General features: G+C 34.9%; 3 protein-coding genes and 1 pseudogene across 4 annotated transcripts in view; 2 read left to right on the top strand and 2 right to left on the bottom strand.

Moving 5' to 3' along the window:
• The window catches only part of LOC120164676 (casein kinase 1-like protein 2), a 30,117-nt gene extending 5,777 nt beyond the window's left edge, over positions 1–24,340 (top strand). Inside the window, exons 3-17 of the mRNA XM_039174340.1 lie at positions 14,914–14,924; positions 20,127–20,415; positions 20,499–20,539; positions 21,289–21,358; positions 21,501–21,649; positions 21,739–21,834; positions 21,941–22,008; positions 22,287–22,348; positions 22,444–22,507; positions 22,597–22,681; positions 22,862–22,988; positions 23,087–23,169; positions 23,251–23,311; positions 23,480–23,619; positions 23,807–24,340. Coding sequence (XP_039030271.1) covers positions 20,340–20,415; positions 20,499–20,539; positions 21,289–21,358; positions 21,501–21,649; positions 21,739–21,834; positions 21,941–22,008; positions 22,287–22,348; positions 22,444–22,507; positions 22,597–22,681; positions 22,862–22,988; positions 23,087–23,169; positions 23,251–23,311; positions 23,480–23,619; positions 23,807–24,040 — 1,356 coding nt within the window. The 5' untranslated portion in view covers positions 14,914–14,924; positions 20,127–20,339 and the 3' untranslated portion in view covers positions 24,041–24,340. The remainder of the gene's footprint in view (positions 1–14,913; positions 14,925–20,126; positions 20,416–20,498; positions 20,540–21,288; positions 21,359–21,500; positions 21,650–21,738; positions 21,835–21,940; positions 22,009–22,286; positions 22,349–22,443; positions 22,508–22,596; positions 22,682–22,861; positions 22,989–23,086; positions 23,170–23,250; positions 23,312–23,479; positions 23,620–23,806) is intronic.
• On the bottom strand, positions 861–2,353 carry LOC120164678 (serine acetyltransferase 5-like). Its single transcript, XM_039174342.1, has 2 exons — positions 1,902–2,353; positions 861–1,615 (listed from the first exon to the last, which is right to left on the bottom strand). Exons 1-2 carry the CDS (start codon positions 2,304–2,306, stop codon positions 1,124–1,126), a joined length of 897 nt encoding a protein of 298 aa, XP_039030273.1. The 5' UTR covers positions 2,307–2,353; the 3' UTR covers positions 861–1,123.
• On the bottom strand, positions 4,670–10,846 carry LOC120164673 (K(+) efflux antiporter 4-like). Of its 2 annotated transcripts, none has more exons than XM_039174336.1 (20): positions 10,554–10,846; positions 10,131–10,174; positions 9,973–10,031; positions 9,743–9,821; positions 9,524–9,585; positions 9,347–9,422; positions 9,099–9,173; positions 8,893–8,964; positions 8,730–8,813; positions 7,648–7,716; positions 7,357–7,434; positions 7,103–7,191; positions 6,911–7,007; positions 6,793–6,846; positions 6,477–6,572; positions 5,968–6,156; positions 5,813–5,890; positions 5,634–5,678; positions 5,159–5,248; positions 4,670–5,029 (listed from the first exon to the last, which is right to left on the bottom strand). In XM_039174336.1, the coding sequence occupies exons 1-20, from the start codon at positions 10,768–10,770 to the stop codon at positions 4,889–4,891; spliced, it is 1,794 nt and encodes a 597-aa protein (XP_039030267.1). In that variant the 5' UTR covers positions 10,771–10,846; the 3' UTR covers positions 4,670–4,888. The 2 variants fall into 2 exon arrangements, with proteins under 2 accessions (XP_039030267.1, XP_039030268.1); XM_039174337.1 differs by having other exon boundaries at positions 10,124–10,174; positions 10,554–10,623.
• Positions 15,566–18,936, top strand: LOC120164674 (annotated as a pseudogene).
• Positions 24,341–24,360: the final 20 nt, after the last annotated feature.

Genomic DNA, 24,360 nt, shown 5'->3' with positions numbered 1-24,360 from the left:
AAAGTACCTCTATTAAAAAAAGCCTTTTTTAAAAAAAATTAAAATAAAAAAAAGTCAATTTAAAAAAAATAAGGTTCAGGTATGGACAGTTTTTTTAAAGGGTGGGGTTACGTCAGATTCTGGTAGAGGGTGAAAAATTTTAATCTGACTAGACCCAAAGATTATAATATAAATTTTTTAAAAATATTATTTTTAATTAAATCCTAATTTTATATCGAGTCGAATCAGATCAAATCAAATTTATATTCTAAAAATTATGGTAGAAGATATAAAATTTTGGGTTAAGTACGAGTAGAGGATACACATTGTTGGATCGAGTTGACCAAAATCCAATCCTAAACCGACCGGTTGCCATCCTACCTGTTATCCAATCATATTGCAACACTTTTCTTTATTTTCTTTCTTATCGACAGCTTTAGTCGCCGTTAGAGATGACTACAAATTGGATCAGACCAATTGAATCATTCAGTTCATAATCTGTTGAATTTGGATCAAAATTATCAAATTTAATCACCATTGATCCTCAATGTGCGATGATTTCACGTATCGATTATAATAAACTCAGATTAAATATAAATGGTTAGAGACTCATCAACTAGAGTAAAATTGAACATTATACAGAGGAATTCATAGATTAAATAAAAATGGTTACAAGAACAACTAGAGTAAAATCACATTTTTTACTGCATTATAATCGTTTACTCGTCGTTTTTCGAAGCCGTTATCCATTATAGAACATTTTTTTCGATCATATTCGGACCCGATTATCGGACAAAAGAAATGGGTATCTACTCGAAAAACTAGACTACTACAAGAGCAAAATCAGAGGGTAACTCTATTTTGGATGGAAACAATCAGCATCCAGCTAATACAACTTGTATTTCAATTGCAATCATCTATGTCTAACACCTTTATTCGATATAATTCTGCATCATGAGTATAGAACTACAAGAAAATACTAAGAAAATGCTGAATATACCCGTATCCGACACTTAAATCCCGGGGTCCGAGTAAAATAGAGCCAAGTATATGAGAGAACAGACTGCAATTTTCAATGCCATAGCATGCGAAAACAGAACAACTTTGAAGTATACTAACAACAAACAAAACTAGATCGAATTATTCAAATGATATAATCTGACCATTCGGAGATGAATGAAGTGTGGTCCATGGATTCTCCGGGGCATTCTTCATGCCTCGACGGTTTCTCCTTCCCTCCGACAAGCCTTGCGGGGTTTCCTACAGCTGTGGTCCGTGGTGGCACATCGATCAGCACCACTGACCCTGCCCCAATCTTTGCTCCCTCCCCAATCTTCACATTCCCTAATATGGTTGCACTGGCCCCGATCAAAACTCCATCCCCGATCTTCGGATGCCTATCCCCACAGGCCTTCCCAGTCCCACCGAGGGTAACATGATGCAAAATTGACACATTGTTGCCAACAACCGCTGTTTCTCCTATCACCACACCGGTGGCATGATCGAACAAAATCCCTTTCCCGATCTTTGCAGCAGGATGTATATCAACGGCGAAAACATCGGAGATTCGAGAGTGTAATGCCAAGGCTAGCGGCCTGCGTGACTGAGCCCACAGCTTGTGCGCAACTCGGTGAGCCTGTAGTAACACAAGTTCCGGATATTTTTTAAAAGAAGTTACAAATCTCATCAATTTTCTACTCTTACGAACAAAATTCAATGCTTTATACAAATTCCTTTTCATAGCATTCAATTAACAAGAAGAAAATCAGATTAGATTCAAGTCAATCCGGAATTTTCAACCTAAAATTAAGCATGCGCAAATTTTAATGACTGACACAGAAAACTTAAAATTGGAAACAGATAACTGAATAAGGTTCAATTTTCCTAAATTTAATAAGAAGAAATTGAGAAAATAAATTTACCTGGCATGCCAAGAATCCTTTGTAATTGAGTAGGCAATGAGAGAACGAAACGCAAGCAGGATCCCTAACGCGAGCCGCACGGAGATCGGCGACGGCGGCGGCTCGAAGCGAAGGATCGGAGGAGAAAGTGTTGAGGAAAAGGTCGTACAGGAGCGTAGACAGGAGCGTGGAGGAGCATAGCTTGTTTCCGAGATGGAAGGAGAGCGATCGCTCCAGAGAGGAGTGAGAGAGGATCGTCGAGTAGAGGTAGCTAGCTAGAGCCGGCTCCAACTCGGCGTCGCGGCGTGCCTCGGCTTTTATCTGAGCCCACACCCACGCCTCGTCTTCTTCCATGGGTGTTTCCGTCGCTTGAGGAACCTGCGGACAAGAGACCGGGGAAGGGTACCGGAGTTCTCCTGCCGGCATTTTTTGGCGACGAAGAATTGCAGGGCGGAGATTTTACAGTGATGGGATACGTTTGGAAATCGTTCGCTTCAGCCTTTATGAATTGCATCGTTTCACGTCTTCTTCTGGGGTTGCTGGAGCTGACACGTGGAAGATTCACTCCAATCGTGGACCGGTCTATATGTAATTTTCTTTAAGAAATAAGAACAGTGAAAAATAAAGATTTTTGCTGACATTTTGTGATTTTTTTAATACAATAAAAGCAATATAAGGTAAATCAACTACATCATGTCGATTAAAGTAGAAACTTAGAAGTCGATTCCAAAGGGGCATTAGGATATTCATGTGGTGTAACTTGTAGCAACACCAAACTAAGTTGACGACTCCACGCTAACTTCGCGAGCTGGTCCGCAATTAAATTACACTCACGAGGCACATGATCGACACAGATTTTTGAATTTCGTTGACAGAGATCAATTAGTTGTGGCACTGAGGAAACACCTCTGGCTCCAGAGGCGTTCTTCAGTAAATCAACGGCCTCATTATAGTATGTCTCAACTTTAATCCTCCAAACTCCCAAACTCCATGTTACCTGTAAACCTTCGGCCAAACCCCATAACTCTGCATTCAAGGCTGTGCAACCCCCAATCATCTTCATGAACCCTGAAACCCAATTACCCAAATAGTCTCGAATTATCCCGCCACACGTAACAATTCCTGAATCTGACCTACAAGACCCATCCGGAGGACATTCCCAACGTCTAGACCTATCTACGAGTAAACACGTTATGGCTGTAACCTCCTTTCTTTTCTCCCTAGCTCGTGAAGCCCTGGTAGTCAAACACCAACTTTCATGGAGGACACTTTCAGGAAAATAACAAATCAAAGATCAAAGTATTCCTTCTCTTCCAAAGGCACCAAACAATATTCTCAAATAAAAGCTCTCAATCCACTGCAACCAATGGAAAAAGAGTATTACTTCCTAAATTCTTCGCAACCCAGACAACCATGTTAAGCTGCAGAAACTCCCCATTAGCTATGGTTTAATGACAGAATTCCACGTTCCTTGAGCAACCACACACTCCCTAATGATATGACTGGTTGAGAGCAATGCTTCCTCCTTCTTTACTTCTTAATGTTGCGGCTGTAAAGCCGCCATTGCCGAATGGGGGTGGGTATTCCCGGCTGGAAAAGGGATAGCAAAAGACGGTTTACAACGAAGTGCGCTTATTTGCAGAATTTACCAGTTGGTGTTCACGATGAACGGCCAATATGGAGTCTTATTGTAAAGTACTCAAGTTTACCTAGAGTTAAATCACTGCTTTGGACCCCTTTTAAAATCAGCTTCTATCGAATGAAGAAGAGTGCGAAGGTGCATGGCATCGGACCCGAGTTGTGCAATCTGTGGGGGCAGCGGTGGAGATATTTTTGTGATTTTTATACATATCATAATGTACTTTACTAATATTTTTCAGGATTGTATAACTATTTATCTATAGAAAATCATTTAAATTTAATAATAAAAGAATGTTATCATGGATTAGGGGTTTTACGGGTTCTGTGTTGTTCATAAAACTTATTCGGTTTAGATTTTTTTTAAAATAGTTCGATTTAATAGACTATTTTCCATCCTTGTCATGTAAGAAATTCGTACATATTTATGACAAAATCAAGTGTTGGGACAATAAATATGTCACTAGAGAACATACAAGATCTCTCTTCCACTCGTTTACGATAGCATTTATAGTTCTCTGCATTTTTTTTTTGTAATTTTTTTTCTCCACCAAATATAATATTGTCGTCACGATTTACATAATTTTTTATCCTTTTTATTTTTTTACAAAAGGCAAACAATAAAGTTACATCATACCACTTGATTGTGATAATTTCAGGAAAAAAATTCATTAAGACTTGGTAGTCTAAAGTATTTAAAAGGTTGAATTGAGTGGAAAAAAATTAAAAACTTAATTTGATTTTAAAAATTCGAGAAGTTCAGGTTGTTGATTCTTTTTCACCTTTTACCTTACCTTAGGAACCATAATTTCAATTTCCCTGCACACAAAATTCAAGGGACCGGATTAAATTAAACTTTTGCACAAATCAATAGAAGAACGAGAAGCATTATATTTTGTTAAAACTTCGCAATCTTCCAAAATTGGCCTTTTCAGTATGCCATTTTTCACTCTGTTACAAACCTCACCAAACAAAATTTTATTTTATAACATTTAGAAGGTAAAAAAAAGGGATGAGAAGAAAGAAAAAAGAGGAGGGGGGTATTACAGAATGGAAGCTATTTTACAAAAAGGTCATCTGTTAAAGTTTTAATGTGATGACCCTTAACTGAGAGGTAACATCATATGTCAGGGTTGGCTTCTTTCCTATTCCTTCTTACAACAGGTTTTGGTTTGTCAGAAATTGCCATTGTAAAAGAGCAGAACAAACGAAGAGCTTTACACTAGAAAAGAACCTGTTCTGGTCACTCGGTCAACTTGCTCTCGCAAATCTAGGACAGTTCTAACTATAAGAACCCCACCAAGAGGATGCTGAAAGCCTGAAATTTTGCATTTCCTTTTGTTTTCTTGTTCACTTTTTTTATATTAATATCATGAATCATGAGAGCCTTGGACCAGCAAAGTAATACGCTTAGAACTGTCCATGCGGAAACTATTGCTTTGCTTACCGCTGTCCGAGCGGTTATTTTGCTTACCACTGTCCGAACGAAGACTATCTCCTTTAAAACCAATCTGAGAGGAAATCATGTAATAACCTCAAGAAACTTGTTCCAGCAAGAAATTAGGTAAAAGATTACAAGAATGACAACCCTCTAATTCAGTTTTATCTTAATGGAACTTATATCTCAAAAGGCGGATTACCTCGCTCTGACTATCGGAGGGGAACCACCGCAGGAGCACGCCAAGATGAACAACAGCTGGAATGAGCTTGAAAAGCAATGGTGTAGTCACCTGCACGTTTATGTTATGTTCAATGTCATTTTAACAGCGAAAGAACTTCCTGCAGTTTATATTATGTTCAGTGCCATAAATAACTCCATGAAATTGGGTGGTTGCAGCTAAATCAGCTACCTAAAAGTGAAGGTTTCCAAACTGACATATAAATGGTTAAATGATTGTGTTGTTTTTTATAGTCATAAAATATTGTTCTTTTAACTTATAAGTTGGAAGAAGCTGCTACAGACATTAATTGCATTTGAGCAGGTTCTAACTATCAGTTGCATTTACGGGACTCGAACATTTAAAAAGAAAAACTATAGAGATTCTTTAAAGTAAATACTTTTTGAAAATTAATATAATGACAAATGGGAAAGCAAGACAACAACAGTTGGCATACCAAACTAAGAGCCGTTGTGCCCAAAAGTAGCAGGTAAAGTTTACCCTGCAGCAATGACAAAAAAATCAGCAATATTATCAAGGAAGACATGAAACAAGAAAAGCAAAATAAAAGAACCGAACTAATTGTTTTGAAAAAAATTGTATGGTCTAATTAACAGCAAAGTATTGGCACACAACCTCAACTAGATGAAGATTAGAAGCGCGGCTGAGAAGAACAAAAGCAAATTCTCCAATTTGGGCCAAAGACATCCCGACCTACAAATTAAGTTGAAAGAACTAAGAGAACTTTACAAAATGGGCATGAATGCCTAAGTAGAAGGCTCGGAACCTACAAGAAGTGAAGTTTTATTGCTGTATCTAAATCCTTTGACAACTGCTGCAACTACCATTGTTTTAATAACAATCACCAATATTACAGCTGATAGCAATATGTCGACGTGATTCCAAAGGAAATGTACATGAATTAACATCCCAATACTGGCAAGGAAAAGAGCAGCAAAGAAATTGCGAATGGGCTCCACCTGCATAATAGAAATAGAGAATCAAGGCAGAATCTTGCAAGTCAAGTATTAATAAGGCACCGCCATTGTGTTGATGCAGTTTCTTAGTTCACAGTAAAATCAACAAAACTGAATGAAAAGGATTCACAATTTTGTAATTTGGTAATCATATTACTATAATGTTCTCAAACATGCATCACAAACCAAATTAGACTAAGGGACAATATGTTCCGGTAAGCAGAAAATATCAACTAAATTAGAAAAAGACTACAAGAAAAGCATAACAAAGTAAACAGACATGGGAAGTTCTGGACAGGGTACCAAAGAATTAGAACTCTTACTTGTTCAAGTGTATGCTGGCCCAGATCAGTGGTTGATATCATCACTCCAGCAGCAAACGAGCCCAGCTCAAGACTTAGACCCAGCTTATCACTACACTGGAATGCCACAATAAGTTATGTTATGTATAGACATGCACATGTAAGTAGAGTGCTAAGTGACTGAAAGAAACATGGATCTTATTGGTTAAAAAATGTTGTAAGAATGAGCAAGAACAAAACGTACAACAACTAATGCAACAAAATGAGACAGATCATTCTGATGATTATAATGGACAATTTAATCATAATGCAAGAAATAAGAAGGAAATGAACGAACCCAAGCAACAAGCAAGCAAAACGCCACAGATGCCAACTGATAGAGCTCATTGGTCTGTGAAAATAAATATGTCAATATCTACAAAGATTAAAAAATTGAACCAAATAATGCATATTACCTGTGATGATAAGCTTATCATAAGCCTGAGAAACCACGGCAAACAAGTCCGAGATAATACACTTAAAATGGCCAGAAATGAAATTAAAATCACCAACCTGAAAATTGAAAGAGAAAATTCAGACTACTAATACAGATGACCTTCGCCACAACTACATCGAAAAAAGCTGATCCGACACTTTTTCTCACTTACGATTTAGTCATGGATAATACACCTTGAAGAATGCCAGAACTGCCACCTAGAACTGGAAGTAAAGCAAACAGCAAGCCCACAGCACAGTCCTGCAAATCCATGATAGTTCAAAATATCATGCTTGTTAAGCATCATCTACGCTCAAGTCAAGTAAATTAAACTATGATAGTTAAAAAATTCATGCTGGCTAAGCATCTATGCTCAAGTCAAGTAAATATTCTTTTAATTGATGTGGCAACCAAGAAAATAAATACCTGTAGGATAAGAGTACCAATTGTAACCTGACCATGAAGGGCACTTAAACTATTCCTTTCCATTAAAAATTTCAAAACCTGGAATCATAAACAAACCAGTGATGACAAGCATGAAAAGAAACTACTATATGGAACACCAATTTTTGCATAATTAATTCCTTGAACAGGCACTTTTCTCTATCAAAATTGAGAGAGATACTACCCTACCAGCTTAAGATATATGTGAACTACGAAATAGCAAGATTTAGCAATTCAAGTTCTCATTCAACAATGCAGTTCATAGAGGTTTACCACTGCTGTAGAAGACATAGACAAGAATGCACCAACAAAAACCCCTTCTGAAGGTTTACCTCCACATAACTGCAAAAAGCATGTAGCTGCATCCATCAAAAACTCATAGCTAATAATCTGAGTAAAGGGAAAGGAAAACACCACAATACTAGTGAAAAAAAATGAAAAGGAAAAAAGAAATTGCATATCTTCTCCAATAAAAAAGCAGCACTTATGTTCGCATGCCTATTTGAACAAACAAATGAATGGATCCTGTCCCAAATGCTGGAAAAGTGTACAATTCATGACACAGACCAAAACAACAATCAGATGATGCTCGCTTATGCCTGATGTTTTAGAAGTCCAGTACATGAATGATAAATCACAATATGGGAAATATATCATCCACAGCTTCTAAGTTAAATATTGTTTGAATGACCGATGCCTCCATTTTTGTTTACATACTACTAATAAGAGTGTAAGACAACCATGAAGACAAACTAGAGGCACTCATAACTCAAAAGCCAAAGCCAACACAGGGTAAACATTTTCTTTTGCATATAAGGCCAGGTGAAAACCACAACTGTAGTATTCTTAAGACCCACTAAAACAAATAAGAGCATGCAAGTTGGAACATAATCCAAAAGTAATGAGGCACATTGGGAAGCAGTAAATCCAGCCTTCAGATTGCAATTTAAATGAGATAGACCGACAGAGAACACTACTATGCAGCATGCAATAGTAGAATGAGAAGATAAAGTGAAAACCGAGAGAGAGGAGACATGAAAAAGATAAAGAGATGAGCCACATCCAGAACCAAGAAGACAAAACTCTCATATATCAGAATCAGCACATGAGGGCAACAACAGCTTGACTAGTGAAACTTTGGAAGTTCGATTATGCCCTTTAATTGTCAACTTACGCATAAGAAATATTCAGCAGCTGAATAGTCTCTCAAGAATAGATAAAAGAAAACTCAGTTTTACGCTTTTACTGGGTAAATATAAACCTCATATAATAAGAATCAGAATTAAATGCAACAGTTGTTAAAGACTTTATATACCATATGCTACATAAAATACATATAAAAATGATGGACATACCGTGACTGTTATACCACACAAACACATGAATAGAAAAATTTGGAGAAGGCCTCCAAGGACAGCAACTGCTCGAACAACACGAAGCTGCAAGATGTGTTAGAAGGTTACTATTATTGAATAAAGGGAATGAACATAATATGCAAGGACCAGGCAATGAGAAAACCTTTGTTATTGAAAACTCCAAGCCTAAAGCAAAAAGAAGAAAAATTACACCGAATTGAGCCACTGTTTCAACCTGAATCATGTGCAAATAAGAACATTTGTCTTCATATAAAGACCACCAATGAATAAAATTAGACATATTAGAACAGTAACATTACTAAAGATAAAGATAAACTGTCAGATAACATTGTAGCAAAAGCAACATACTTGCACCATTTCACCGACAAAGCTAAAACCACCAGGCCCAATAATAGATCCCGCAAGTAGATATCCAGTAATAACCTGAAAATTGAAAAAGCAAGGGTGAGACTCTTCTTCAGGGGAAACTAATCATTGTGAATCAAAAAGAAGTCCTACAAAGCTTTTATTAGAGACTGTAAAAGAATCGAACAAGCCACACCTAACTGTGCTGTGAAAACATAAGAATAAAGAAATAAAAGGTACGGAAACAATACCGGTTGTCCAGCACAAGCAAAAGCAATGCCACCACATGTTGCAGAGACAATGACAACTACCAGATCTGATATTAATCTGCAAAAGGTATTCTTTGAATCATAAAAAAAACTAGTTTCCATAACAACTGTAACAACATCAAAACCAAATACAAAATATATATACAACAAAAGTGTAACCTTAAGTCTAGTTGTAGAACAGGATACTTTGATTTTGGGTTGGATATTATAAAGACATTATCCTGAGGAGAGAAATATCAATGTTATCAATAAGCAGTATACTTCAAACATAACTCCAGAAAAAGTATAACCGCTTGAAGCAGCATCACGGCAATTCAATATAAACACAGAGGCGCATTATCAACTGAAAGAGTTTCCTGAGACTTTTTTGGACCATACATTTTGATCTATCAAAGTCGGTGCATCATCTGCTCGATTTTCATTATCCAAATAGAAAACATCATGAAGCTGAAATGACCTGAAATAAGGCTCAGAAAAAAAGAAAGAAAAAAAAAAAACACAAGCTGTCCATTAACGAGGGTTAATGGAGCGAAATGCCTACAACTAGTTCAATACTAATAAACGTTTTGATTTTTTTACTGAAGAAAATAATAAAAATAATAACTTACTTCTCTTCTTTGGTCTCATTTTTCTTGGACTTAACCCTAGCAACAGTTTCCAAGACAGCCTAACATAAACAAACCAATTGTGTTACAAACACTTTCAAAACTAACGGGTAATTGCAAATGAAAAAAAAAATGAACAATGCTACTAGCCTACTACGAACCTGCTTCCCCGCAACACTATTGTTGAAACTACCAGGATCAGTGGCTGCAAAAGAGAAGCATTAGCTAGAATTTCCAATAATACGGAACAAAAGAACATAGAGGAACTCGATGAAGCTTGTTGAGCTTTTATCAAAAAATAAGAATCATATTTTCTGTCTTATTTTCACAGCAAATTCAAAATTTCTTTATGAAAATACTCACAGATTCCAAATAAAATACTGTGAACTACTTATCCAAACATATATTGATATTGCGGGAAACAAAATAAATATTAAAATTAAACAATGCACTAGAAAATACAGAATTAAGCGAAATTCAAGCTGATATAAGGCTTCAGAAACCCTGCTCAGACACCATTGATATAGAAATAAATAAAGATGCAAAGAAGATAAATTAAATGAGAGCTCAGATCTATAACGGACCTTCATTTTGGTCGGTGTCATTAAACTCCTTCTCAAGTGCGCGATCGATCATGTCGGCGAAGCTATCCTCTTTGGATCTCAAATCCGACACATTGGACTGGGAAGCGGTGACATTGATCTCCGCCGCCGTCAGGGACTCGGCGTCGAAGGAGGCGGCAAAACCGAATACCACGAAGAGATCGAAAATGAAGAAGACAGCCGCGAGTCTCCTCCTCATTGCGGAGGTGAACAGAAAGGAGCCTGGAATAGCAGCAGCGTAAGTTAGCAAAGCAAAGATTGAGTGTTGGATTTGCGACTTTTGCCTTTCTTCCTTCTCCTTCTCTCTGGTAGGGAACGAGAGGGAAAAAAAGGTTTTTTTACTTAGCTTGGAAATGGAGGTTGAGTTAAAATTACAAAACGGTCCTTCAACTTGAGATATTATACTACATGAATCAGATGCTGATCCTATTGCTACGCGCCAGACGATTCCGCGTGTGGAAAAACGCCGCATTTTGAAGATTTGCCGTTAACAATGTCCATGAAAAATGGAATCCTAGAAAGGTAATTGCAGTACCGAGAGTTGTTGGGCTGTGATTTTCACGCTCCCCGAAAAAAAGCTGGGATTTTTTAGGAATCTGGTTTTTGTACGGGTCACAGGGATTATTAAGATAAGCCCAAAAGTCGGGTCACTGCTCACTAACCTGTACAGTATCCGGTAAATTTCGAGTTTGGGGTTAGGCTTTGTTTTTATATTTTTATTTATAAATTTTACCGACCACAAATATTGCTTTTATCTTAAAAACAAATAATTATTTGCTACACTAATAATAAAATTTATTTAACTCAATAAGATTTGATATGATCTCTTGATGAATATCTAATTATCTTGTTAAATCTATTAAGTGGTTAAAATAATAAAAGAAAATATTGACTTTTTAAGATAATTCAAATCCAAATAATTGTATTTGCATGATTTATGCACGTTGTTAATATCTTAGACAGGTTATGAATGAATATTATTTTATAATCATCCAGGTTAAAAAAAATTATATTGAATTATTTACGATTTAGACGAGATACCAATTCTCTCATATTGATAGATAAACATAATTATCTCGAATATATTACATTTGAGTTATGATAACGTCGGTTGTTAATAAATCGTTATCGTTATATTTTTTTTTGATAGATCAATGATATTTATCTTTCATCGCGGATAATAATATTTATTCACATCTTTTATATTTTTTTAGAGGTTTGATCATTATAATGTATTATCCTATTTTTACTATCCAATAATTAATTTATATTATTTAATGATTTTTAGGAGAAATGATAAGATAGCATAGATACTCTATTTGATGTTTAGAGATTCTTTTTATTTTGAGATTGTAATTTTATCGTATTTATTTAGAAAAGTTAATCAAAAATTATTTTTAATATCTTTGAAATTATTATTATGATACTTATTATATTTAAAATTTATTAAACGGATATATATATATATATATATATTATATATATTTGGTTGGTAATAAGAAGTATTTTCAGTTTTCAACCTAAAATGTTAATCAGTCTAAAATGTAGCAATATTTTGTAAAGATTGTTTTCTTCTTCAATGGGATGTGACATTTGGGGAGTTGGTTTTCGATGCAAAGTCATAAAACCATATATAAAAATGAGACTAGCAAACATTAAAATAGAAAATAGAGTTTACAGTAGGGAAAGTCTCCTCTCTTGTACCGTGAGGGGCCTTAATATACGATTAAGAAAATACGTTTTTGGTTTTGTTAATATTTTTTTAACAAAAATCGATAAAAATTACCTAAAACATTATTATTTCTACCTAAAACATTAATGTTTTCTTAACATTTTTGATAAAGTGCCAAATAATAACAAAAGCGATAGAAAAATTAATAAAATTGATAGCGCTTTATCAAATATGTTAACAAAACCTGTAAAGCGCGCCCAACAATAACAAAATCGGTAGAAATAATAATGTTTTCGGTAATTTTTTTATCGGTTTTGTTAAGAAATAATAATAATAAAACTAATAATATCTTTACTTAGCTGTATATTAAGACTATCACACGTGAGATTTTCCTCCTCTCCTCCCATAAACTATTAATTGAATATTCGAGGGTTGCAAGAAGTTCATTATTCTTAACCTGATAACAGGGTCAGTCATAACTATTTTTTGGCTCGAGGCGAAAAAATGGACCATAATTTAAAAAAAATTAAGAAATATGTAATACAAAATTTATATTAAATTTTTTATTAAACTAAACAAATAGTAATTCATTACAATATCAAAAATGTCAAAAATATATTTAAGCATATAAATATTTATAAAAAATTATTACATTTGAGCATTTCTTGATGCAAAATAAATGATGATAGTTTCAAAATCAATGCATTCCAATATATATTTCTCAACACATAACATAACATTTGGAAGAAGAAAAAAATCTTATATAGAATTTAAAAATATATAAAAATCAAAAGAAATAACTTTAAAACATGATCTACCTAGAATTTTAAAAACAATCTTCAATATGATTCAAGCACCATAATTCATGATAAATAATTGTAACTTCGTGTTTGTAAGAAATACGAGAAACTAAAAAGTGATAGTATAGACACTATATTTTTTCCCATCATAAATAACCATACATATATATGTTATATAATTTATATGTTACTTATACATATATTAGTAATTTATATATCATTTTTTCTCTTCTTTTTACATGCCCAATGTTTACAAAGCCCAACAGTGGACCCAGACCGGTCTCCATGAACCCAAGCATGTTAGGGTTTTTGGAACCCTAACCCCATCTCCCATCTCAGCACCGCAAGCACTTTGGTCAACATCCGAACTTCACGGCAGCAATCCAATGACCCGCATCCTCCGACGGATTCCTCGGCAACAACCCGTCACCAACAAACACAACCACAGTGTTAGTGTTTCATTTGGAGTAAAACTTCTAAAAATATGACTATTGTAAAGTATAAATAACCATTGTAATCAACACCATAGACAGTATATCACTACGAATTTACACTATGTTACACTAGCAAACATAGAGAAGTAAACCCAAAAAGCAGTTGTATCATTTCGAAACGCAATGAAATAAAAGGGCACGATTTAAATCCGTCATAGGTAAATAAATTGGGGTCATATGTTACCTTTAAATTTTGACTTTTAATTTTCTTAATTAAAAGACAACTGGAAATTACGTAGTACCGAAATGACAGTTCAAGGGTGCTAACCCTTCCTTGACTGTAATCGACTCCCGAATCTGACATATCTTTGAAAAGACACAGATTAGGTAAGAAATAGAGTATCCGATCAACCCATTTGTTTTAAAATAAATGATCGGTGACGACTCCAATTCGTTTAATCCAAGCCGAAGCCCAATTAAGGGCACAACCGAAAGACGGTTCCGACATAGAGCAATAATATTAAGAGGAATTATGAAATATAGAGGAGAAAAGAAACATGCCAATTATATTTAATTTTTTCTCCCGTTGAGTTTTGAAGATAAAATAATAACGTTCATAAAATTTTTCATTGATATGGAAAATCCGAAAAGAGATTTGGTGAATTGATGGTGAGAATTTGAAAAGATCAAAATTAAAGAGATTTAATCAGTTTTTTTAAATAATTAACATAGTTTAACAATTTTTTTTATAGATTTTTAAATAATTATTTTTGACCAACTAAATTTAGCAATATAATACCAATGAAACCTTAAGCTTTTAAGTTCCATTTTCATCTTATGTCAATTTATGCATATATTATATAATTTATTCTCCTCAACTTTATATTATATTAATTAACAAACTTTCTTAAAAAACCAAGTTCCCATATTTGAATCTTTAACAACAAATCAAAGTTTGGGTCGTTTAATTTATAAATTAATTATTGGTTTGGTGAGAATCGAAGAAAAGTGGTAGGAGTAAATAAATAAATAAATAAATAAAGGGTAAATTACATCTAATATCACAAATTTTAGGATGTATCTTGATTTTATTATCGAATTTTAAATGTTTTAATTTAAACACAAGACTTTAGTTTTTGGTTTAATTAATTCATAAATCGTTTAACTATTATTTTTTGGGGTTTGGATGTTTTCTCATATTTGAGGGATTGAGATGCTGGTTCAAAAATCAGAATAATGAGAAGCATTCTCTTAAGTTCGAATGAAACATATATTGAAATTAGTCTTATCAGACAATCATAAAAAACATCATAGCATTAAAATGTCAAATCTTTAAATGAATTTCGTCAATTTAGAGTGGATTTAAAAAACTAATCTGATGGAGAAAAAAAGGAGTGAAATATGAATGTTTTGGTATGATCTTAACACAAATAAAGACCAATGATGGGTGATGATTGCCCGACTATAATGTTTAGACATGTTCACGATTTTTTATAGGGGTCGAATTAATACATATGCTAAAATTTAGTAACTAAACTTAAAATACTTTAAAGTATAGTGACAAAATTAATATACAAACTAAATTTCACGAGGAAGAAAAAATCACTTCATCACACACTATTAGCGTTTGTTTAGTACTAATGGAACTCAAAACTAAAATTTAGTATTAAAATAGAGCACGAACCAATTTATCTCAGTAGTTAAAAGAATTATTATTGTTCTTAAAGGTCACGTGTTCGAGTATCAACGACTGTAGCAGGGTGATTGAGCGTTAATTGTCAAATGATTGAGAAGTATTTAGAACAAATACTGCTTTGTAATTACCTTAGCTTAATCAAAAAATAGTGTTAAAATAGAAGTAATTTAAAGTTTAATGATAAAAATAATACATAACTTAAAGTTAAGTGATGCTCGTTGCAGTTTACCCACGAATAAATGCATGATAGCGGCAAAAATGGACAAGAAGATTTTTTAAAGCGATTTCGTGTGTTCGATTTCCATGGAAGCTCCGTTTAAAAGCTCACTTTCTTTGACCAATCTCATCTTCTTCTTCTTTGTAAACAAAGGGGTTGACCCCAAGAAGAAAGCCCTTCAAAGTTTTCCCATAAACAAAAAATTCCAAGCTTTGAATTCCTCAACCTGCTCGTGGTCTTTAACCACGAGGCTCGAAAATCATTGAATTGACCCATATTTTTACTCCCATTTTATCATTCAAAGTTCACTTGTGTTAGATACTAGAGAGTTCAAGGACCCCCATTGCCTGTTTTTGGTATATTATTTATAGGTTTAGTAGTCTCCATAGCCTTATATCCATCATAAATAAGAGAAAGAGACGGCCGCCATATTCATAAACATCATTTTGATCGATTCGAAGAGGATTTCCACTGAGAAAAAGAGATAAAAAGAACAAAGATCTTATACTTACAGGTATATATAGATTACAGAAGTCAATATTCTTTGGCAAAAGTTGGTTTCAGTTTGCAAGCTTTGCATATAGGCTGCTTGAAGAAAAGGGTTTAATCATTTACATAGAATCTGTACTGTAAGTCTGTATGTATATATATATATATACAGTGTGCATAATATATAGTCTAATATGTTGGATTGTTGGATATTATATTGTTCTGGTTATAATACAGTGAATCTGAAATGATTTGATGCTTGTTTTATGAACTTTATGATGCGGAACCATCTGAAAAATATCATATATATATATATTATATATATATAAAAAGTACATATACTAGTAGATATAACAATTAATATTCTTTGCCAAAAGTTGGTTTGAGTTTACTTTACATATAGGATGCTTGAAGAAAAGGGCTTTTACATATCCTTTACATAGAGTGAGTTTTGTTGGTAAATTGATCAGATCATATTGTTCTGGTTATGAACTTTATGATATGGAACAATCTGTAATACATCTTATATACAAGTGTATATACAGGTAGGTATATCGGTCGATTTCGTTTGCGAAAATTTCGTTTGAGTTTGCATATAGGGTGGTTGATGAAAAGGGTTTGTTTAATCTTTTACATAGAATCTGTTTGTTGGTATGTCCAATTCATGTAGGATATATATGGAACAATCTGCAATACGTATGTTCATCCCATCTGTGTTTATTAGTTTCTCAATCATGTAGGTTTATGGGATTGCCGCTTTCATTGCTTCTATCAGCCTGGCAACAGATTCTAAGTCACAGGTTTTTCGACTCGGCTTGCAAAGTCGGTCTTCGTTCGAAACGTGGAGAAGTGACATCGACGGTAAACGGTTTCGACCGAACAGATTCGGAATCCATGATCAACTCGGTTGCATCAGATGAAATTCAAAGGAAAAATCCGACGACATTGAGAAATGGCACACATGATCATGTAGTGCTCGAGAAGATGTTTTCATTCAAGGATCTAGTTGAAGATAAAGGGAAGTTCGGTTCGAATGCGTCTAATTCGAACGGACTATTGCATGAGCCAATTCCCTCGCTTTCTCTACCGGAACCAACGGTTTTGTTTTCACCAAGACCGGTTAGTGAGCTCGATGCAGCTGCTCTTAAGCTTCAAAAGGTCTACAAGAGCTACCGGACTCGCAGAAACCTTGCCGACTGTGCAGTGGTGATCGAGGAGTTATGGTGGAAAGTGTTAGACCTCGCAGAGCTCAAGCAAAGTTCAGTGTCGTTCTTTGATGTCGAAAAACCAGAATCCGCGGTTTCACGGTGGGCAAGAGCCAAAACAAGAGCAGCAAAGGTATGAATCCTTATGATCAACACATCCAAATACCTTCCAATTTATCTTTAACCATATTGATGGTATTCCTTGTTAATTGCAGGTAGGAAAGGGATTATCCAAGGATGAAAAAGCTCAAAAAAACTAGCCCTTCAACACTGGCTTGAAGCGGTAAGTTCTTCAAAACACTCGAACTCGAATGCCCTCTGTCTATACACCACAGGCTTAGTTGACAATCGATCTTCTTCGTTGCTTATAAATACGTAGGCACGCATGTACACACGAACATAATCTAACTGTATTGCACTGCCATTACATTATCTCCTCGCAGATTGATCCACGACATAGATACGGCCATAATTTACACCTATATTATGACGTTTGGTTCTCAAGTGAAAGCACTCAGCCATTCTTCTACTGGTACGAAACAATAGCAAATTATCCATTTACATCCCTATAAACCCACAAAACTACATCTCTTAGCCATTCTAAATTAAGAACTTTTCGTGTTTCGATGTCATGAAACAGGTTGGATATTGGTGATGGGAAAGAAGTAAACCTTGAGAAATGCCCAAGGAAAAAACTCCAACAGCAATGCATCACATATCTTGGACCAGTAAGTTTTCAAAACAGAATGGCTTGAAATATATATGACTTTCAGTTCGAACAATGGCGGCCTAATGATTTTCGATGATTATTTGCAGAAAGAAAGGGAAGATTATGAGGTAATAGTTGAGGACGGAAGGCTTGTGTTCAAGAAAAGTGGGTTGCCAGTGGATACAAGAGGGGGGTTCAAATGGATATTTGTTCTTAGCACAGCTAGAGCCTTGTATGTAGGTCGAAAAGAGAAGGGTAAATTTCAGCATTCTAGTTTTCTAGCCGGCGGTGCCACTACCGCTGCCGGGAGATTAGTTGCTCGTGATGGGTTTCTTGAGGTACACGTCACTTTCATGCTTGCTCGACCGGAGCGAAAGTTCTCGCGACTTCTATTTGTTTTCGTTACAAGACTCGAAACCGAGACGTTGTTCGAAAGATTTCGAGTTGTTTATCGCTAACGACTCGATTGCGACTTTGCCGTTGCTTTTCAGGCTATATGGCCATATAGTGGTCACTATCATCCCACGGAAGAGCATTTCATGGAATTCATTAACTTCCTTGAAGAAAACCATGTGAATCTCACAAATGTTAAGGTAAAAAGATCTATCTAACTCGAACCAAGTCTCGATACGCGTCGTATTGGATAATTTTGGAGTTCGAATTCTAATGTTTAAGTTTGCTAATGGTGTTTGTGATATTGTTGTTCATAGAGGTGTGCCATTGATGATGACTACGCTTATGACCACCAAGCCCCGGCTAATGAATCCAAACCAGAAGAACCCACCAAGGGTGCCGAGTCGGAACAACCGGTGCTCAATCCGGGTCCAGGGAAGAGATTGTCATGCAAGTGGACCACAGGGTTCGGACCACGTATCGGTTGTGTCCGCGACTACCCGAGCGAGCTCCAGTGGAAAGCACTGGAACACGTTAACCTGTCACCAAGGGTGGCTTCTGGTTTGGTGAACCATGGTCCGATCCCCTCACCACGGCCTAGTCCAACCATCCATCTTTCACCACGGATTTCAAGTATGGGTCTACCGAGTCCAAGATCCGTACCCGCATCTAGTTAGACCCCAAAATATGAAAATACTCTCACCAAGTCCAACCCGTATGAATGAATTGCTCTGCTCACTGGTTTACGAAGACATAGGCGTGCAGAACAAAGCTACCGACGAAAATGTCAATTCATTATTATTATTTATTCATTGTGAAATTTGTTTGCATGTAATTAATTATACTTAAATGGAATTAGATTTTTTTTAAAGAAAATCTATAAACGAGTTAAAAACCATCATATGGTTACGAAGAATAGGCGTGCAGAACAAAGCTACCGACGAAAATGTCAATTCATTATTATTATTTATTCATTGTGAAATTTGTTTGCATGTAATTAATTATACTTAAATGGAATTAGATTTTTTTTAAAGAAAATCTATAAACGAGTTAAAAACCCATCATATAATTAAAATTATAAATGATATTTTCATATAATCGCAATTAATCAATATAATATAAATATGGTTATAATGAACTAATAATTATATCATATTTGAATATATACTAAATTTTTAGGGTAAATTACACATTTAGTATTTAAACTATCAGTTTTGGTTTGTTTTAGTACCTAAACTTTCTATTTTTAAAAATTATACCTAAAGTTTAATTTTTGTTTCACCTCACAGTAAAAAACTTTTGTTTTTATTTTCATTTTAGTACCATATTCAAAATTTAATGTTAAGTTTTGAAAAAATTAAAAGTTTAGGTACTAAAATTGATAGTTTAGATACTAAATGCGGCGGGGTATTAAAATGAAATGGAAAATTAAATGTTAGGTATGATTTTGAAAAATTTAGATATTAAAACGGGTCAAAACTGATAGTTTAGATATTAAACGCATAGTTTACCCATTTTTTATATATATAACTTATATTTATAGACTACAGTTTTTTAAAATATATTTAACTTATAAAATATATATTTAGCAATTTTTAACATATTTGTGAATTTAAAATATCTTCCTTAAAAATAGCTTAAAAGTTAAAAATGCTCATAGGACATATATAAATGATCAACCAATAATAATAATAATAAGAAAAAAGAACTCCAAAATTAGCGAGGAGACAGTGATGTATGAATCAGACTAAAATCCAATCCACGGAGCCCATCGAAATTCCCCTTCAAATATCAATCTACCTTTATGGAGATTGAAGTTGATGCCGGTTCAGCGTTTCCACCGACTCCCAGAAACAGAATTATGATTATTTTAGCTATTGTTCCCTTTCGTTTCGATTAACCTAACCCTAGCTTTTCTTTTAATTTCAATTCGTTTTTAGAAAGCCAGATCCTTTTTCCTATTATTGTTTTCTTGTTGATTTTATTTTTAAAATTTTTTATACGTGATCGAGACTTCCGATGCGTATGAATTGTTCGGAGCGGGTGATTGGGTGTTTTCTGTCTAGCGTCTCCGTATAATTTCCTCCTTTAAAAAAAAAATTTGGGGAGCTTTCTGAATTAAGGGTTCAAGTTATAGTTAGGGCTTGGAATTGATGGAGCCTCGTGTCGGTAATAAGTTTCGACTTGGTCGTAAGATCGGCAGCGGTTCTTTTGGAGAGATCTATTTGGGTTTGTTGCATATTTTTTATTCCCCCCCCCTTTTTCCCTGTGATTTTGAATATAGCGTGTGATATTTCTTTTTTTCTTTGCAGGTACGAATATTCAGACAAATGAAGAGGTTGCCATTAAGCTTGTAAGTAGCCCTTGCAAATTCACTTTCCTTTTTGTCTAATTTTGCATGATTTTATTGCATGTATCTTTAGCATATTGCATATTAGCATTCTATAAAATAGCATTGTTGTTGATATTATGGCTGGTTTTTATTCAGAGCATTCATTAGATTTCATGCTTTAACGTGATCTTTTATAACTTAGTAATGCAGTTTAGTCATATGATATATTGAAGCAATAAACTGTAGAATCGTGTAATTGAGGATGATAAAATGTATCATGATGGATAAAATTGTAATATTCTGGGAAAGTATGACAACAATGCAGATGTTTGAGCCCTTTACATATTGGATTATGTTCTTGTTCTTGACTTCACTTGGTGTTATTGTTGCTATTGTTCTTGGTTTACATTAAATTAACAATGATCATTGTTTGTGGACTCCATTAACGAAAAATAGAGAAAACAGAAAAGAAAACTGTTAATTATGGTTAACTTGGTAGTATAATCATATTTTCCAATTTGCCATTGTATATATGTTATTCTCATTATTATCTTGAGATTTGATTAGAATTCTTTCAATCTGACTAACATAATTAATAATTTGTTTTATGCTTGAATTATTGGTTGATTTTATTAGTTAAAGGTTTGACAGTCCTTAAAACAAAGCTTGCTTATTTTAAATTTAGTTAATTTCTCCTTTGTTGTAGTTATTTTAATTCATATTAAATTCTTTATGTTACATAAAGAAGTTACCTTTTCTTTAATGATTAGGAAAACGTGAAGACAAAGCATCCTCAGTTGTTATATGAATCAAAGTTATACAGGATTCTTCAGGGAGGAAGTAATGATATACTTTCAGTTTTTTCCCTTAAAACATAGAGCTCTTGTTTCAATCTTTTGCTGTTTTTTAAATTTCATATTTGTTCTTTTGTTTCTTATACTGATTTTTTTTACTTCCCCTATCTCGATCTTTTTCTTGGAAGCTGGGATTCCAAATGTAAGATGGTTTGGAGTAGAGGGAGACTATAATGTTTTGGTTATGGATTTGCTTGGACCTAGTCTTGAAGACCTATTTAATTTCTGCAGTAGGAAACTGTCATTGAAGTCAGTTCTCATGCTCGCCGATCAAATGGTAGCCTTTTAAAAATTCATACATTGGCAGCTTTGGTTTTCCTCTTCCATTGTTGTCTTGTTGCCTGATGCTATTTTGTTTTCTCTCAGATCAATCGTGTTGAATTTGTTCACTCAAAATCATTTCTACATCGAGATATTAAGCCAGACAATTTTATCATGGGCCTGGGAAGGCGTGCAAATCAGGTTTCTGCTTTCTGCTCAAAATATTTTTATGTTATGTATGTTCTCTTTCTTTCTTCATTTTATTTGTTGCAGGAATAAATGTGACATCACTTTCACTTTCACATAGGTCTATATGATTGACTTTGGTCTGGCTAAGAAATATAGAGACAGTTCACATCAACACATTCCTTACAGGTGAGAGAAATTCAAAGGGTGTGATATATTGTATCGTATAGATCAGAAACCTTTTGTTCGCTTCTCATTGATTAATACTATCCAATAGTGTAACCGAGCTGTCACGGGGATAGTTGTATTACTTGTGGTGGAAGTAATGATGCATTGAACTTCTTTGCCTTCCATTGGCAATTCTATCTTTCAATGTTCTTTTTATTGATTTATTTGTTGATAGTGTGCACTATGCAGTGCATGAGTGAGCCAATTTTTTATATTTTACTTGATCATGACCATTTCAGGGAGAATAAGAATCTGACTGGAACTGCAAGATATGCAAGTATGAATACTCACTTGGGCATTGGTATGTGTGGTCAATTTTAGGTGTCTTTTTGTTAATGTATGGATCTTTTTAGTCTTCTCAATTTTGATTCTCTGCATAATGCCTATATCATGGAGAGCAAAGCCGTAGAGATGATTTGGAATCTCTTGGATATGTGCTTATGTACTTCCTAAGAGGAAGGTGATTCTTGCTACCTATGTTACTTTCCTTCTCTGTCTTGTGTATATCTCCACATTAGTTTTCAGTGTTGGTCTCTTCTCTTTTAACAGTCTTCCTTGGCAAGGTCTGAAAGCTGGAACAAAGAAACAGAAGTACGAGAGAATTAGTGAGAAGAAGGTTTCTACTTCAATTGAGGTAAAGATGTGTTTGAACCTTGCAATTGCATTAGGTTTTCTTAAAGGGAATGATGTATTAGAAAGAATCTCGCAATTGCTTTAGGTTTCCATAAAGAGAATGTGTGTGAACTTTCCAATTGCTTGGAACTTCTGGTTTTAAGTTTAAAAATTATGACTGAATACTGATGTGTTGTTCCAGGCCTTATGTCGAGGTTATCCGACAGAATTTGCATCATACTTCCATTATTGCCGTTCACTAAGATTTGATGATAAGCCAGACTACTCTTATCTAAAAAGAATCTTTCGTGACCTCTTTATTCGTGAAGGTTTATATTTTTAACAATCCATACTGTCAACTTGCATTGTTTCCATTGATCATGGTAATGTCACGTCTCATTGTTCTTGTCGGTCCATTACTTAACAGGCTTCCAGTTTGATTATGTCTTTGATTGGACCATTTTGAAGTATCAGCAATCACAACTGACCACTCCTCCTGCTCGAGCCATTGTAAGTTCTTAATAGGGTGTTTTGCTGCTGTTTTTCTGTAAATAGTATGCATTTATCTTTTGTAATGCTTGTTTCTGGCAGGGCCCCGGTGCTGGAACAAGTTCTCCCCTGCCCCCTGGCATGGGTGCTGACAGACAAACAGGTAACTGGTGTTCCTTTCATACGTTTGAGCATTTGAGCTTTTCATTAGCACTACTATTGAAGTTTTGAATTTTTTTATCACTCGAGTATTTGTTTCTATAACCCACTATGCAGCTCCTTTTCTTAAAATTTTTTCTTTGATATTTAATAAGAAAATGAATGCTTGCAGCTGGGGAGAACGCGCGAGCAGCTGGTTTGTCATCCATAAATTCCTCTTGGCGGAAAACATCAGGACCCTTGAATTCCGGAAGTCAGGCGAAGCAGAAAAATCCAGTTGCAAATGATCCTGCAGTTGCTAAAGACACTATGGTATTTTTATAATTATACTCATGGATCAAGTACAGTCTAGCATTCCAGTTACTGTTACTTTTCATTGAGGATGCATCCACGCACACACTATCCTATGAAGTAGTCTTATTTACATTTGATAGTACCAATGTATATCACGTTTGATTCCTTCTCTTTGAGTGCTAATTTGAATTTTACTTGCACCAAGTATATGGGGCAGACAGGTGCATCCTCTTCGAGGCATGCTGCAGCTTCTAGCAGCCGTGAAGCTTTTGGTGGTAGTGAGGCTGACCCCCAACGTTCTCGTTCAACTGATGCTAACCATGGAGACCCCAGGCGGTCATCATCTGGGAGAAACACCTCTCATACCAAGAATTACAAAGCTGCCCTCAAGGGTATGGAGGGCCTGCAATTCGAAAGTGACGAGAGAGTTCATTATTAAATGCTCTGCTGTATGAACTGTTTTAAACTCGGAAACAGAGTATGTATCGCTGGCGGTGACCTGGTTATACCCAAAGCCATTAAATTTCTCCACTGATGGGAAAAGCTGGTGACTGAAGCCTGTGAAGAAGGGTAGAATGATTGGGTATGAGTTATACACCTAACAGTTTAAACTCACTGTGCTTCTTGAGTTTTCATTATCATGTTTCTGTGATTATGATTTTTTCAGTCATCTGGGACTTCTTGTTTTGAAACTTTATGGCATTGTAAATTGCTTACTGAATCCATTTCACCTTGTTCACTCCTTTCTTTTTGATAAAA

Source organism: Hibiscus syriacus, unplaced genomic scaffold, assembly GCF_006381635.1.
Source record: "Hibiscus syriacus cultivar Baekdansim isolate YM2019G1 unplaced genomic scaffold, ASM638163v2 tig00111542_pilon, whole genome shotgun sequence".
Classification (NCBI taxonomy): domain Eukaryota; kingdom Viridiplantae; phylum Streptophyta; class Magnoliopsida; order Malvales; family Malvaceae; genus Hibiscus; species Hibiscus syriacus.
The sequence above is the reverse complement of the archived record's forward strand: the minus strand, read 5'-3'. Positions and strand labels throughout refer to the sequence as shown.

Bases quoted from the DNA above. Each gene is read 5' to 3' on its own strand.
- LOC120164678 (XM_039174342.1), bottom strand. From the start codon at position 2,306: ATGCCGGCAGGAGAACTCCGGTACCCTTCCCCGGTCTCTTGTCCGCAG. The intron at 1,616-1,901 runs GTAAATTTATTT...GTGTTACTACAG, and splicing joins AAGGATTCTTGGCATGCCAG to GCTCACCGAGTTGCGCACAA.
- LOC120164673 (XM_039174336.1), bottom strand. From the start codon at position 10,770: ATGAGGAGGAGACTCGCGGCTGTCTTCTTCATTTTCGATCTCTTCGTG. The intron at 9,174-9,346 runs GTATTGTTTCCG...TTCAATTTTCAG, and splicing joins TTGCTTGTGCTGGACAACCG to GTTATTACTGGATATCTACT. The intron at 7,717-8,729 runs GTATGTCCATCA...TGCTTTTTGCAG, and splicing joins TGTGTGGTATAACAGTCACG to TTATGTGGAGGTAAACCTTC.